A 16,180-nucleotide genomic window follows, 5' to 3' on the forward strand; every position below is an offset into this window, starting at 1 on the left:
TTGCTCCATTGTGGTAATTATCTCTCTATATGCGGGGTCGAGCTGTCTAGTTAATGTATTCAGTACAACTAGTAATCAGCGTCACTTATCGGCTCCGTCGTGTCTGCCTAATCATCTGTATGGAAGCCCCAGTGTGAGGGGGCGGAGATTTGTCATTGTAACAGTTTTGGAAATTACATATAAGCTGTGTGTTTTAACATTAAAGTCTGTCTTGTTCTAGCAGTAAGCCTGGACTCATGTGTGGCTTAATGGGCGATCTCAGGAATATTCCTCCTAGTGGAATATTGGGTGATGTTCTTATGGAAGAAGGGAATCTTTGACGGGGATATCATACCAATACCGTCACAGTGCTGCACAGTGCATTCTAAGCCCTGATTGGGCAAAGCTTTGTCCCAAAATCCATACCAGACCCTTATCCAAACATGCAGCCTGGCAGGCCAGGAAAGGGGGGGACAAGCAAGCGTCCCTCTTTCCTGAACCATACCAGGCCACATGCACTCAACAAAGTCCTCCAATGTAGATCCATAGTCATTCAAGACACCCGCCCACCACCACCACCGGAGACCAGAGAAAATAAAGCTTCGCCCCGACAAAGTCTAAACTGCCAACTGCAGGCTCCGACGTTTGACAGTCATTTTATTGCCAGGGGGCGGGGCCACCTGGTGACGTCACCTGGTGGGGCCGCCCCCTTGTGACATCACAGACCCAGCATGCACCAGTTGGTGATGTCACATGGGAAAGATAATGTTACGCTGAGTAAATTGATACCCAAAATGTCGTGCTTCAAAATTGTATGCTTCATGGAATGGCGTCAAACTTTGACCGTTAAAAATATCCATAGGCGACGTTTAAAAATGTCTGCAGGTTACATGTTTACAGTTACAGAGGAGCTCTAGTGCTAGAATTATTGCTCTCACTCTAACGACCGTGTTGATACCTCACGTGTAGTTTGAACACGGTTTTCATTATGCGGGCGTGACTTGCATATGTATTCGCTTTTAGCGTCAATGTACCGACCTACAATGACTCCTATTTGCGCTAAGTGGTTAAAGGATTTTTTATTGTATCACTTTAAAATCACTGCTGCTGTAAAAACGATCTTTTCAAAAAAATATTTTTGCATTGATACTTGTTCCCCAGGGCAGTACCTGGGCTCCCGTACCCTTTTTTATGGCCAATAACTTGCATATAAGCCTTCAAAATGGGCACTTTTGTTTTTTTAAGTTCGGGTCCCATAGAGTTTATTAGGAATCGGAGTTCGGGTCCAAATCCAGTTTGAGAGTTGTAGTACAAACTAAACGGGAGGGGGGGGGGGGGTGTTCGGCCCAAATTCCCTATTACATTGGTGGTCAGTGTAGAAATATCTCCTTATAATAATGGTCAATGTAAATTCCCCTTTTACATTGGTGGTTATTGTAGAATGTCCTATTACAGAGGTGGTCAGTGTAAATTCCCTTTTTACATTGGTGGTCAGTGTAGAATAACCCATTACATTGGTGATCATGGTAGAATCCCCCATTACAGTGGTGGTCGGTGTAGAATACCCCAACCACTAACACCATGACATTGTTTCCTGTACTGACAACAGGTGACTTTTTTTTTCTCCTCCCTCTGATCACCACTCCTGAGGGGGTTCTTCCTTCCACTGATGCCAGGGTATTAATTTCACTGACCAGAAATGGAATGATGCGATTTTGCACTATGATATACACTGCATAGTCCTGACCACTATGCTCAATGTACTGTTTAGAATGTTACATGACCATGACCTCTATATGCTATGCTACATTGTATGTTACATAATGCTGACACATTTGTTTATTTTCTCAACAGATACGCAGCTGTATAATTTGTAGCTATTTTTGATGAAGTTCTTCTTCAAGGTAGGCTCAGACAAAGTGCCAGCTCTCTGTCCTATATTCAGTTTTTTTTTATTAAAATGATCCTTTATGTTTATGTGTGTCTCTGAGACTCGCTTATAGCACAGTAATTAGGGAATATATTCTGGATACAGTGGGCTAGATTCAGCAACGATTTACGCCGGTGACTTGTTCTCAATGTTCCCCTATGGGGGAAGTTCCTCCACTGACTGCGCAGGCGCAAACTTCCCGACGGAAATCCCCGAACCTCGCCCAGCATCCAGGCTCATTCTTTAACATCCCCGTGGATTGGAGGATGTTAAAAAAAGAGCCAGGAGGCCGAGCGAGCGAAGCGAGCCGTCTGAGCGCAGCGAGGACGTGAGGCCGACTGGCCACTTTCCTCTAAGTCCACGTCGCCCTGGATGCCGGCCGCCGTTCGGGGATTTCCGTCAGCAAGTTTGCACCTGCTCAGTGCTTGAAGGAACTTTCCCGATGGCTGGAACCATCTCAGCGCATTAGTTCGCGCATGCGCTGGAACTTCCGTGATACCTGGAACCAGCACGGCAGATCACCGGCGTATCCATAGATACGCCACGTAAATTCAAAGCTGTGCCGGCATATCTTCTTTCTGTATTCAGAAAGCAAGATACGCCGACATTAGTCTAAGATACGACTGGCATAAGTCTCTTGCGCCGTCGTACCTTAGGGTGCATTCTCACGCTGGCCGCTAGGTGGCGCTTCCGTTGTTTTCGGCGTAGAGTATGCAAATTACCTAGTTACGCCGATTCACAAACGTACGTGCGCCCGGCGGTACTTTTTTTATGTCATTTGAGTAAGACTTTTTCGGCGTAACGTTGCTCCTGCTATTAGGTGGCGCAGCCAATGTTAAGTATGGACATCGTTCACGCTTCGAAATTTTAATTTTTTGCGTCATTGCGTAAGTCGTTCGCGAATAGGGCTGGATGTAATTTACGTTCAAGTCTAAACCAATGACGTCCTTGCGACGTCATTTGAAGCAATGCACACTGGGATATGTACACGGACGGCGCATGCGCAGTTCGTAAAACACGTCAATCACGTCAGGTCATCACATATTAGCATAACACACGCCCCGTTTCACATTTGAATTACGCGGGCTTACGCCGGCCCCACTTACGATACGCCGCCGCAACTTACGGAGCAAGTGCTTTGTGAATACTGCACTTGCTCCTGTAAGTTGCAGCGTAGCGTAAATACGATACGCTGCCCTGCCGTAAGAAGGGGCGCAGCACACCATGGTGGTATGCCTCATTACCGAAAGAAATCAACAAAAACCCGATACTGGGAAACACAGTGAAGACATGTGTAACAGCTTTTTACATGATGGGTATGGATCCCAGGACCTCCCCATTATATCCAGTACTGGGAAACCCCCTTTTTCCCATGGGGTATGAAGATGGAGCTTTTCGACACCTAAGGGTGTAGACAGGTAGTGAACTATATTCGAAGGGGAAGATGGCTCACAATAGCTGAATTGATGGAACAAGAGGGCGGATTCCGTCTAAAGTTTTGGAACGCACTCCAGATGGTTCACTTCTTGAACACACTACCAAACCCGGGGGTTTTCGAAAGACCATTCACGAGATTCGAGAAAATGTGTAGCGAGAGGGGAATACTAAAACACACTCTCTTAATAAGCTATGATTTGCTGGTACAGCCAGGGAACCACCCTTTGAAGTGTGTTCAAGATTGGGAACAGGAACTAAAAAAGATATTTAGTATGGAACAGCGACAACGTATGTATAAACGAACGTTTAAAACATCAATATGTGCAAGGACACAAGAGACAAATTACAAGATCTTCGCGAGGTGGTATAGGACACCGGAGAGATTAAACAAAATCTTTCCAGAAGTGTCAGATAAATGCTGGAGGTGCCAGGGCAGTAAAGGGACGATGCTACATATATTCTGGGACTGTCCCCTGTTAAGGAGCTTCTGGCGGGAGATAAAAAGGATACTTCAGACATGTTCAGAATATGAGATACCGGAAGACCCAGAATTTTATCTTCTACACGTGTACCAAATCCAAGAGGAAGCGTATAGGGAGACAAGCCTAGGTCATCTATTAGATGCAGCAAAAGCGTGTATAACAAAGAAATGGAAGTCACCAACTCCACCCACAATAGAGATGTGGATAAACAAAGTAAAAGAAATCAGTAAACTAGAAGAACCAGTACAGACAGCACAACATCAAAAGGAAAGATATTTAAGAATTTGGACCTTCTGGAAATCCTTTCTGGACTCCAGGGTTTGAACATGAGGGGGGGAGAGCGGGAGCGCGGGATAATGGAGAGAGCTCAGATGAATTTTCCCTCCTTTTTTTTTTTTTCTCCTTTTTTTATGTCTATATTTTTACTTTTTTTACTTAATTTTTTTTTTCTTCCCTTTCCCAGCTGTGTAGTGGTGCTTTGGATGGTACCCATAGGGTAGAGGGGACACATAACGGTATGCAGTTGCATGTTTAGTGGATTTATTTGAGTTGTGCATCATAATAGTATCATCATAACAGTATTATGCACCACTACAATTGTATAATGTATTATTAATTTGTATCCAAATAAAAAGCTTTAAATCAAAAAAAAAAAAAAGAAGGGGCGCAGCTACCTGAATCTAGCCCAAAGCCTGTGAAATGTGTGCAGTTTGTACTATAATTAGGCTCAGACTCTATTTTAGGTTAATTTCCGAATTTTTCCGAATATTCAAAATTCAAAAATTCGGAAACTAATAATAATAAATAGCAACAATAATAATAATAATAATAAAAACGTATTATTATTATTTAGTTTTCATTCGATTTGTTTAGATGTGGCATTCTTTATTTCGGATAATTCGTAACTTTTGTATTTGTTACGTTCACTAACAGCCAAATTTGAAAGGAAATTCCAATACCTATAATTTAATAGTTATCATTAGTCAGTTATTTCTTATTTTCAGATTTTCCTTTCTTATTTTCAGATTTTCCTTTCTTATTTTCAGATTTTCCTTTCTTATTTTCAGATTTTCCTTTCTTATTTTCAGATTTTCCTTTCTTATTTTCAGATTTTCCTTTCTTATTTTCAGATTTTCCTTTCTTATTTTCGGATTTCAAAATTTTTGAATTTCCGAATTGTCGAATTTTCTAATTGAGAAATTAGAATTTTCAGAGTTTTCGAATTAACGAATTTCCAAATTTTGAATTTCCGAATGAAGCAATGCACATGTCTAGTTGTAGGCATTTATATAGCGCTAACACGTACGCATCACTTTACATACTCTAAGTATGCTCTCAAGGAGCTTACAATCTATGTGCCGTAACTAGAATCTTCAAGGCCCTGCCATGAAACCATGACACCTGATTTTGGCCCTTCCCTCCAAGCCTGTTGGCAGAACACCAGGGTCCAGTCACAAGTGTGACCTCTGTGACCTTTGTTTAGATATCGGGTCTTGACAGACCTCCTATGTTTCAGTTCTGAATGGGTAGTCAGTAATCGGTATGGATTCAGAAAAGGAATAGTGTAATTTACTGGCTTCTTCCATTATGACAGATCCCTCGCAGTGGCTGGTGGGAGAGGGGAGGGGGGACCTTAGTAGAGCTGTGGGGGGTGACTGAGGGGGAGGGGTGCAGGAGAGAGCACAAGGGGGCCAGGAAAGGGCATTTAGCGGCTACAGGAGAAAAATTGAGACATTGGTTCCTCTATATGTAGACGCCCTCACCGTTCCTCCTATCTAGGTGTACAGGGGGCCCCCGGGAGCATGGGAATGTGGCGCGACCCCTGTAGGTACACCCCAGGTCCCTATCTCTTATACATACATACACCTACTAGGGCCAATATAGACAGGAACCAACGATTCTTCCGGCGTGTCTTGAGAGTGTAAGAGGAAACTGAAGTACCAGGAGTAAACCCATGCAAGCACAGGGAAAAACATGCAAACTCCATGCAGGTAGTGTGCTAATCAGTGTGGGGTGAGGGTGGGGGTGATTGGCATTGCTGACACTGAGGATTATGGAATACAAACTGTATGATGGAATAATGTGATCAAAAATCTGATCTATTCTTCAGTATATGTACTATTTATTTTCTGACTAAGGGGTCTCTTTATAAAATATAAAGTATTCACACAGTCATTCAGAAATAATAATGCGTCAACTCCATCTAGTGTCCATAAAGCTTTATTTTCCTGAAATACCTCCATTGTGAAAATACAACAGTATGGCCACTAGATGGAGCTGAAGATCATAGGAAATAAACATTATCATATTATTTTTAAACAACAGTGCAGCGCTTAAAACTAAACACACTGGAGTACCTATATAGTGAAAATATATAGGTATTCTGATGATACCACAAATATCACTTCATATGTGAAACCAATACTAATCATGGAGTGCATAAACCCCTACATTTTGTAAAACAATAAAAAATGGATTTCATATGAAAATATAATAAAAATGTTATATAGAAAAATTATAGTAGAAATTAGTCCATAAAGTCCCCACAATGTAAGTGCTTCATAAAAAGTGCTCAAAATGAATCCACTCCTCTGTGCTCAAAGGATTCAAGATGTGCCCCCCCCCCCCCCGCAGGAATATTGATCCTATGAACAGCTTTCTAGCCTCACCATGGGCTATAATAAGACAACTCCTTGCTCCCAGGTGGCCAGTGATTTACCAATGATAAGTAGTAGAGAATGAAAACTGCTAGTGCTTATATATCGTTTAAAAAGCATTTATTTGCATACAAAGCAATGACAAGATACTCATGTTTTTCTGGTGCTACAAATGCACCAGTCTGTAAACAGTAAAGATAAAATCCGTGTTTGGGAATCACCTCTCCAATTCACACAAGCCCTGCTGGCACTTCTCATGGAAAAAACCTAGTCCTAGTAGAGCTGCAGATTAATCGTCAAGAATCGTTATCGCAATCTTTTTCCCGTTGCGATTCTTGACACAGGGTTTCACAATCTTTGACATGAAAATAATTTTCTCTCTGCACTTTGGTATGCAAAGAATTTCCTCTCTGCTCTCAGCCAAAAGTCAAAGTCTGGGCAATCTGCCAAGTCTGGGCAGCCTGCCAAGTTTTGAAAACATTCTTTATCAGTGGAAAGTTAAGTCTAAACATTGTATCACATTGACTTTTACATCAAAGGAATAAACTTCTGTAGGTAAATTTAGGAACGTTTAACCACTTAAAGTGGATGTAAACCCCCAAATTTTTTTTTTGATGTCACAATGTAGAGTATAAGATTTCCTATCATCTGTGCCCAGTCTTGCCACACAGAGTTAATCCAGCGCTGAGCAATCCTCTTTTAATGTTCAGTGAAAATTAACAGAATTCCAGATAAAAACTTGCCAAAATTATAAAGTCCGTTTCTCTGTTCTTGCTTTGTGTTACAGGTTATTTACATATCTAGCTTGGACATGTTTATTATATGTTATGTGATGTTTATCATAATATGAGGTGATCCAAAGTTCATTGTATATTACCAGGATATGTAAATAACCCGTAACACAAAGCAAGAACAGAGAAACGAACTTTATAATTTGGCAAGTTTTTATCTGGAATTCTGTTAATTTTCACTGAACAATAAAAGAGGATTGCTCAGCGCTGGATTAACTCTGTGTGGCAAGACTGGGCACAGATGATAGGGAATCTTATACTCTTAAACCAAACCTTTTTCTGACAGCTCTTTTCAAGTTAAAATCATTATTTTTTTTGCTAGAAAATTACTTAGAACCCCCAAACATTATATCATTTTTTAGTAGAGACCCTAGAGAATAAAATGGCAGTTGTTGCAATATTTTATGTTGCACTGTATTTGCGCAGCAGTCTTTTTTTAAATGCAATTTTTTTGGAAAAAATTACTTTAAAGAATATAAAAAAAAACTAGCCAGTAAAGTTAGCCCATTTTTTTTTTTTTTTTTGTATAAATGTAAACGATTTTACGCCGCGAGAATCATGATCTTCATTCTAAGCAAAAAAAATTGTGATTCTCATTTTGGCCAGAATCGTGCAGCTCGAAGTCCTAGTACCGCGATTGTCCATGTCCATCCCTAACGCGTGTCGATACAGGGTCTCAAATCTTCCTCAGGGGGATTACGTATCTTTTCCTGCTGCTACATGGACCAGCCTATTTTTGCTGGTGCTTCTGCTGCCTGCACAGTTTCTCTTCTTGTCCCTGGCCAACAGGGAGCAGAGAAGCAGCCGTGTGGGAAGAGCAGGGGAGAGAGGACACAGGATGATAGGGCCACAGCTGCTGGAAAAAAACTCTCTTAGTGGCGTGATTGCATGTGAGACGCTTCATTTGCAGGGTTTTGTCAGTGCTTGTGGCGCAAAGCAGTCCACCACAACACTCCCATCTTGCAGGCATTCCCCTTGCTGTGGGGTTGTCTATTGTCTGTCTGTCTGTAGGCCCTATTGTAGGAGAGTGATGGGTGGGGGGGTTGGTGATTTGTTTGCACCCCCACAAAAACTGGAGCACCCTATCCACTGCCCAGGACTGCAGAGGACATTGTAATTGGCCTGTGCAGCCTGGAAGAGAAAACAGACTGCTGAGAGCCATCTGGAACTATGTATGTATGTATGTAGTCAGATGTTCTCAAGCAAGCCAAGTACTGGATGGGATCACAAGTCCCAGGAAGACAAGCTGGAGGAAGATGAGAATGAAAAGAGAAGCCTAGACAGTCCCACATAGGATGTGAGTGGAGACCAGAAACTGGTCTGCTGAAATGGAGAGTAGCCTCTCATGAGTGTTCACTATGGTGTCAGAAAATGGTCTGCCATATCTTCTGCAAGATAAATTGTAGCCAATGTTGCCAGTTCCAAACAGCAGACAGCGAGAGGAGGCTTAAAGCGAATGTCCAGGGGGGGAATAGGTTATTAAAGGTATATGTGTGCACATAAATGCACTTTTCCTTTAGAAGTAAAACTTTGACATTCGGCCTCTTAGCCTGATCCTGACCTTGGTGTGGAGGAAAATGGAAAACATGGTAAATTTGTGATGGTGTTTAGTGTTTCAGGGTCAGTTTTAACATTCTGCAGCTTTCTTCTGCACGTAAACAGCCAAATAAATCGGAAGTGGGCTGTTATGTAAGGTGGCACTAATAAGCACTAGCAGCGCTGAATCACTTCCCCAATCTTATTTTAGATAAGAAGTAATGTATTTTATTATTGCACACTATGCAGGAACTGGTGCTTGGCTGTGCATTATAGTTTTATTCCAGTTTAGCTGGAAAGAGGAGAGTTTGTGACCAGTTAGAATGCAACTGTTTGTGAAAATGCTCTGACTCTTACTAATGTACACACGATAAAAAAACGATGGTTTTCCCAACGGAATTCCTCTCAAGCCTGCCTTGCATACACACAATCACACAAAAGTCCAGTGAACTTTTAAATTCCAAGAACGCGGTGACGTAAAAAACTACGAAGAGCCGACAAAATTAAGTTCTATGCTTCCGAGCATGCGTCGAATTGTTTCCATGCATGCACAGTTTTTTTCCCATTGGAAAAACATTTAGACAAACGGTTTTCCTGGTTTTCCCACTAGGATTTTTTCCTGACGGGAAAAAAGAGATCCTGCTCTCTTCTTTTTTTTTTTTTCGGCAGTTTTCCCATCGGAAAAACTGCGATGGAGCATACACACGGCCGGGATTCCCGCCGAAAAGCTCTCATCGCAGTTTTTCAGATGGAAAATCCGTTCGTGTGTACGCGGCAATAGGCCTGTTTCACATCTGGGGGTAGTAAAAACAGGTGGATGATCCGCTGCTACCACCCCCATGACCGCCCATTTAAAGTCTACAATACAGCTGGAGGGTCTGTTCACAAGCCACGGTCACATCAAATTGCATCAAATTTAACGTGGCCTGCAACACCCATCAAACCTGGCCATTCAAGTCAATAAGGCTGTAATCATGGGCGTACCATAAGGGGTTGCAGGGGTCACAATCGCAACCCCACCTCTAGTTCCAGGGGGCCCCTGCAGCAGCCCTGTCATATTATCATATCCTCCACAAAGTCCAGCTCCAATCTTCCCAAGGGCCCCACAGCCATGCTCCAGTACTGGGTTTCCACTTTGCCTTCCACGGTACACACCCCTCCGTTCTCATTGGCTGGAGACAAGCTGTGAGCTATTTCCTGAACGGAGAGGAGCACATGGTAAGAACAGTCCAGGGTAAGGTGACCAGATTTTTAAAATGAAATCCGGGGACATATTTTTTTTTTTACTAGTAATGGCAGCAATCAGCGACTTTCTGACCATCGCGGCCTGCCTCACAGCCTATCAAGTCTTACTCTCTGGGCCCCGGCTACTACTGGGTGGGGAGCGGAGGAAGATCATTCTGCCAGCGAAGGCAAGAAGATAAGCAGGCAGGCAGCTGGCCGGGACTTAAAGCGGAGCTCCACCCTAAAGTGGAACTCCCGCTGATCGGAACCCTCCCCCCTTCCGGTGTCACATGTGACACCTTTCGGGGGGGAGGGGGGTGCAGATGCCTGTCTAAAGACAGGTATTTGCACCCACTTCCAGCCACAACAGTCTCGGGTAGACTGCGGGCATGACGTCACCTTCCGCCCCCCCGTTGTGTGCTGGGAACACTCGGCTCCCAGTACACAGCGGGAGCCAATCGGCAGGCGCAGCGTGACTCGCGCATGCGCCGTAGGGAACCGGGCAGTGAAGCCGAAGCGCTTCACTTCCTGGTTCCCTCGCCTTGGATGGTGGGGGGAGCAGCAGAGTGATGAGCGATCGCTCGTCCTCTGCTGCGGACGGCGCTGGACTCCAGGACAGGTAAGTGTCCTAATATTAAAAGTCAACAGCTGCAGTATTTGTAGCTGCTGGCTTTTAATATTTTTTTTCAGCGCACATCCGCTTTAAGCCAAGGCAGAAGAACATGCGAGCGGAGCGGAATGGGCATGCACCTGAAACTGAAGAAATATTCTCTCTGCTCCGACATGATCAGAAAGGGGCACAGATAATAGAAAAACATCCACCCCCCTAAGCTAGTAGGAGCACTGACTGTCTTTGAAATTGCCCAAGCCCCTGTTCAAATCCAATCCGGGGACAAAACTGGGGACAGACTTGGTCCGGGGACAGTGTCTTCAATCCGGAGACTGTCCCCTGAAACCGGGGATGTCTGGTCACCCTAGTCCAGGGGCCAGGTCAACTTTTGCATCGGGGCCCACAAGCTTCAAGCTACGCCTCTGGCTGTGATGTAACCTTCAGCCAAATGCTTGGCTCATGATTGTGGTGCACTAGTCCCATTGCTCAACTGCATGTTTTTTCTTCCCCCTGACGGCCTGCCAAAAGTCTGCACTGCAGCCGGAGGAGGTGTTTTGCTTGTATTTTTTAGGTTACTTTGCAGTAAAGTAAGGAAGCAGAAACCCCTGTAGTATATTAGTGTACTTTTACTAAACAATAATGCTGTGCATACAAACTACTTTCAATTGTAGGAAAGCAATACACTAGTATTATAAATATGCATACAACACACACATGCACACTTTATCTTTTTAAGCAAATGAGCATTAACAAATGTCTGTATGCAATACGGATGCACTAAAATAGTTATAGTTTGTGATTTCCATAACAAACTCCATGCTCTTCTCAAGTGATTGCAGGAAACCGTGTGCTCTTATAGTCAGAACCCGTACCCCCAGGCCAGGTGCATGAATTAGGGAGCACCCGCCACTGCTTGTAGTGTAAATTTCGCATTATCCCCAGGTGAAGTTGCGTCTTTGGTCTTGTGAAGTCCCCCTCTGGTAAGAATGTTCCTTGGTGTTAGGGAACCCCCTTCCTTCTACCCAGGTCTACTCTGGTCTGGCTTAATATAGAGCTCTCTTCCATAGTCTTGCATAGTACTAATTGGTGGACCTATTTTATCTATTCAAATCTGACTCACCCTTTCAGGATTGGATATTTTCCAATACACTTTAGTTATCATAACTTAACCTCTTTACGTGAAGTCTATCCAATATTAAGATCAATCCTACCAGAGGCGTAACTATAGGGGTCACAATTGCGACCTGGTCCAATGCTTCAGGTGGCTGCCCTGTCACATTTGTCTACACCTGAATGAGAGAGGTTGTGGAGCGACATATAGAGCAACTGATGCTGTGCATTCTTCTCCCTGCAGCCACTGAATGGAGAGGAGGAGAAGCATGCATTCAGCAGCTGCAGGGAGGAGAAAGCAGAGCATTGGTTGTGCTATATGCCACCACGCCGCTCCTCCTATCTATCCTGGTGCTAGGGGTTTCTGGCAGCCATCGGTTGCTTGGACTTCTGGCTCTGCTTCCCAGCTCTGCCCCTAACTCTGTGTAGCGGATGGTTGCTACTAGTTACTTACATCCACCATATCACCCTGCTGCCAGACCTCCATATATCACTCTGAGACGATGAACAGTCATTTTGCTTTGTTTTATTTTTGTTTATTTGGGGGATATAACTTGGTTGGGGAAAGGGGTTATGGGATGCCCATAGGACAGATCACTTTGCCATCATAGATTAAAGAATTACTGAATGAACAGAGTTTTGAAGAACTGATGGACTCTAGCATTCACAGTCTCCTGCAGGCTGTCACTCCTCCTCTGCACTGACTCCCGCAGACTATTGCTCCCAGAACTCTTCTCCTCCTGCACAAACTTCACTGGGCAATGCTAGTTCCTCCACCCCATCATCTTCACATTACACCAGGGATCACTCTGATTGGTCCCAGGTGCTCACTGAACATGCTGTCTTGTTAATTGGCCAGTACCCCTTGTTGCGGTCTAGTTGATTAGCAGCTCAAGTTAGTTGGTGAACTACCGATCCCAGCTAGCCTGACTTGCAAATCCTGTGCCCGCAGGCCACATCGATTTGACACAAAACCCCACAGTCTTGGCCTTGCACCCAGCTTCCTTGGCATGCCTCCTTCAGATATCCACTGTGACTCACTCACCAACCTTCTTCTACCCTGAGTCCATGGTGAAGAACTTAACCGGACATGCGTACCGACTGCTTCTCTGTTCCAGGACACCTCCTCCATGACCGTTTAAGGGTGAGGCTCCATCCCAGCTCCCGAGCTCCTCCACCGAGGCACGCACCACCCCCAGATGGTGGTGGGCCTCCTGCTTGCAGCCTAACACTCCATTCTCCCAGCCAACGACTCCCCTCCAGTGGGCTGGACCTGAGCTTAACCACTTCCCGCCCAGTCAATAGTTAATTGACGTCCGGGAAGTGGTTGTGAAATCCTGACTGGACGTCTATTGACGTCCTGCAGGATTACATGTAGGCGCGCGCCCGTGGGGGCGTGCAGCACGGCGATCGGTGATGCGGGGTGTCAGTCTGACACCCTGCATCTCCGATCTCGGTAAAGAGCCTCCGGCGGAGGCTCTTTACCACGTGATTAGTCGTGTCCAATTACAGCTGATCATGATGTAAACAGGAAGAGCCATTGATCGACACTTCCTCACTCGCGTCTGACAGACGCGAGTAGTGGAGAGTCGATCGGTGGCTCTCCTGACAGGGGGGGTTCGCCCTGATTGTTTATCAGTGCAGCCCCCCTTGGATGCCAACACTGGACCACCAGGGAGTGCCCCCCAGTGCCCACCTATCAGTGCCCATCTGTGCCATCCATAAGTACCTATCAGTGCCACCCATAAGTGCTGCCCATGAGTGCCCATCAGTGCTGCCTATGAGTGCCCATCAGTGCAGCATATCAGTGCCGCCTATCGGTGCCCATCAGTGCCACCTCATCGGTGCCCATCAGTGCCCCCATATCAGTGCCCATAATTGAAGAAGAAAACTTACTTTTTTATTAAAAAAAAGCTCCCTGTCACTCAAATTCCCAGCCCTGCCCCTCTTTCAGAACATTCTCCCTGGAAGCAAGGGAGGCGCCCAAGAACTGAAGCACAGGTGGTCACACCCACTGATACACTAACCACTCCCTGCCCCCAGATCAAAAACATGCAGTCATAAATTTACCTGCCTGGCAGCTACCATAACAAATATCTTCACTTCTAGCACCTACCTATGGTAGAGGGTGCTACAGTCGCTTTCTACTTCTTGGTTCCAGGCTAATCCAGCCGGGTAAGGTAGGAGACTTACTTTCCCCAGTTCCAGTAAGAAAGTCTAGAAAATATATTCTCTGCTACAGCATATGGTGTGTCTAGTTGTCCTAATGTAACACTGTCCTCCCCTCCTATAATACTGTCCCCCTCCTGTCATACTGCCACGTCATACTGCTTTCCCACCTGTCATACTGCCCCCCTTCTGTCACACTGTCCCTGTCACCCTGCCCCCTTTTATACGGCCCCCCATTTCTCATACTGCTCCCCCTGCACACTGGCCCCCATCATACTGCCCCCCACCTGTCACACTGCTCCCTTATGTCATACTGCCCCCCCCTGCACAAACACATTCACTTACACTTGTCACACTGCTCCCTGCCCCGTTATGCTGCTCCCCCTCCTGTCATATTGCCCGCTTCTGTGGATACTGTATCGCACCTAAGCCTGGTCCTCCAGTATCTCACTTCCACACCCGGCACTCTCCTTCCTCCAGCATGAGCCACAATCCACTCAGTTTATTCTCGAAATCTATGTTATTTCAGTGGCGGTGCGAGAGCCAGAGGGGCAACGCTCCAGCGCCCTCTATAGATGCACCGACACTGCTCTCATAATTATTCTGTTCTCCAGTCCTTGCTGTCTTTCTTCTCTACTTTTGGAATCTCAGCAAGTTTTTATTTTAAGTGCCCAATGAAGTGCTGTGTTGTGTATGTAATTGGATCTTGTTAAAAGCGGCAACATGCATGGACTGTACATAGTCTTCAAATGCTGTAATTTTCTCCTCTAGGACATCTGTGCCAACTTTGTCATCTTCCACGACACACTGGATTTGCAGCTTCTTGATAGTGTACCCAACAGGAACAAGCTTGAATGATCCCCAAACCAAGCCATCCATCTGAATACTTCGAACATATTCTTCTAATTTTGCCATGTCTGTTTCATCATCCCATGGTTTCACATCAAGCAGGATGGAAGATTTGGCGATAAGTGCAGGCTTTTTTGAATTCTTTGATTCATATTGTGCCAAAAGTTTGTCTCTGATTCTCTTTGCTTCTTCACTTTCCTCTTCATCATCTGAGCCAAACAAGTCAATGTCATCATCGTCATCTTCTTTAGCATCCTTAGGTGCACTATCTGTTGTGTCTTCAATATTCACTGGACCATATTTGCCCATGGGTTTCTTCACTCCAGGCAAACTAGCTTTTTGCTTCTCGTATGACTTTATGTAGTTATACCAATGTAAAGCATGGAAAAGCTCAGCAGGGGGAGTGCCTGAGAGTGCCTTAAATACTGCAATATCAGCTTGGGAGGGAACATACCCCTCGATGTAGCTCTTATCAGCCAGGAGGAACTCATTCAGCACCTTGAGGCCGGTGGTTGCTTTGAGATTTCCGAAACCCATTACTGCACCTCTCACTCGATAGACGCATGGAAGAAAGCGCCTCTTCTCTACTTTTAACTCTCTACTTTCTACACCACCACCTCCACCCAGTACCTCATTCACTGCTCACAAGATGCCAATCACTTCAAAAACAAGATTGATGCAATTTATGGAGGCATCTCCACTGCACATACATCTATCCCACTTAACATTCCCTGTACAAAACCACCCTCAAAACTTTCCTCTTTTTAGCTTGCTACTACCTAAGAGGTTGCTAAAGTTTTCTCAGAAGCCCGCCTTACCACCTGTCCCCTGGATCCTGTTCCCTCACAACTACTACGGTCACCCTCTTCTTTTATCCTATGCTCCTTCACTCACATCTTCAGTCTCTCACTCTCTCCTGGCACCTTCCCCTCCCCTCGAAAATGTGCGCTGTTCACCCCCATATTAAAAATGCCCTCACTGAACTCCACCAACCTGAGCAACTTAAGACCCATCTACTTGACAACTTTACATCAAAACTTTTAGAATGCTTAGTCTTCAACTGTCTGAGCTCCTACTTCACTGACAACAACCTTCTTGACCCCTTAGGCCGCGTACACACGGTCGGACAAAAGACAGAATCAAGTCGACGCATGCTTAGAAGCATTGAACTTCGTTTTATTCAGCACGTCGTTTGTTTGACGTCACCGCGTTCTGACCCGATCGGTTTTTGGAACGATGGTGTGTACGCACATCAGACCATCAGGCCACTTCAGCGGTGAACCGATGTAAATGGCCCGTCGGACCATTCTCATCGGTTTGGAACGACCGTGTGTACGCGGCCTTACAGTCTGACATACTCCACTGAAACTGCCCTACTAAAACTCATGATGATTTACTAACTGCCA

At 45.0% G+C, this 16,180-nt stretch overlaps 1 protein-coding gene across 1 annotated transcript; it reads right to left on the reverse strand.

Annotated features, from left to right (window-relative positions):
• Positions 1-14,588: 14,588 nt before the first annotated feature.
• Positions 14,589-15,321, reverse strand: LOC120914598 (elongation factor 1-beta-like). Its single transcript, XM_040325279.1, has one exon. It carries the CDS (start codon positions 15,309-15,311, stop codon positions 14,589-14,591), a length of 723 nt encoding a protein of 240 aa, XP_040181213.1. The 5' UTR covers positions 15,312-15,321.
• Between the last annotated feature and the right edge of the window lie 859 nt (positions 15,322-16,180).

The sequence above is a fragment of the Rana temporaria genome, chromosome 9, assembly GCF_905171775.1.
Source record: "Rana temporaria chromosome 9, aRanTem1.1, whole genome shotgun sequence".
NCBI lineage: Eukaryota > Metazoa > Chordata > Amphibia > Anura > Ranidae > Rana > Rana temporaria.

Excerpts from the sequence above, each read along its gene's own strand:
- LOC120914598 (XM_040325279.1), bottom strand. The coding sequence starts at position 15,311 with ATGGGTTTCGGAAATCTCAAAGCAACCACCGGCCTCAAGGTGCTGAAT.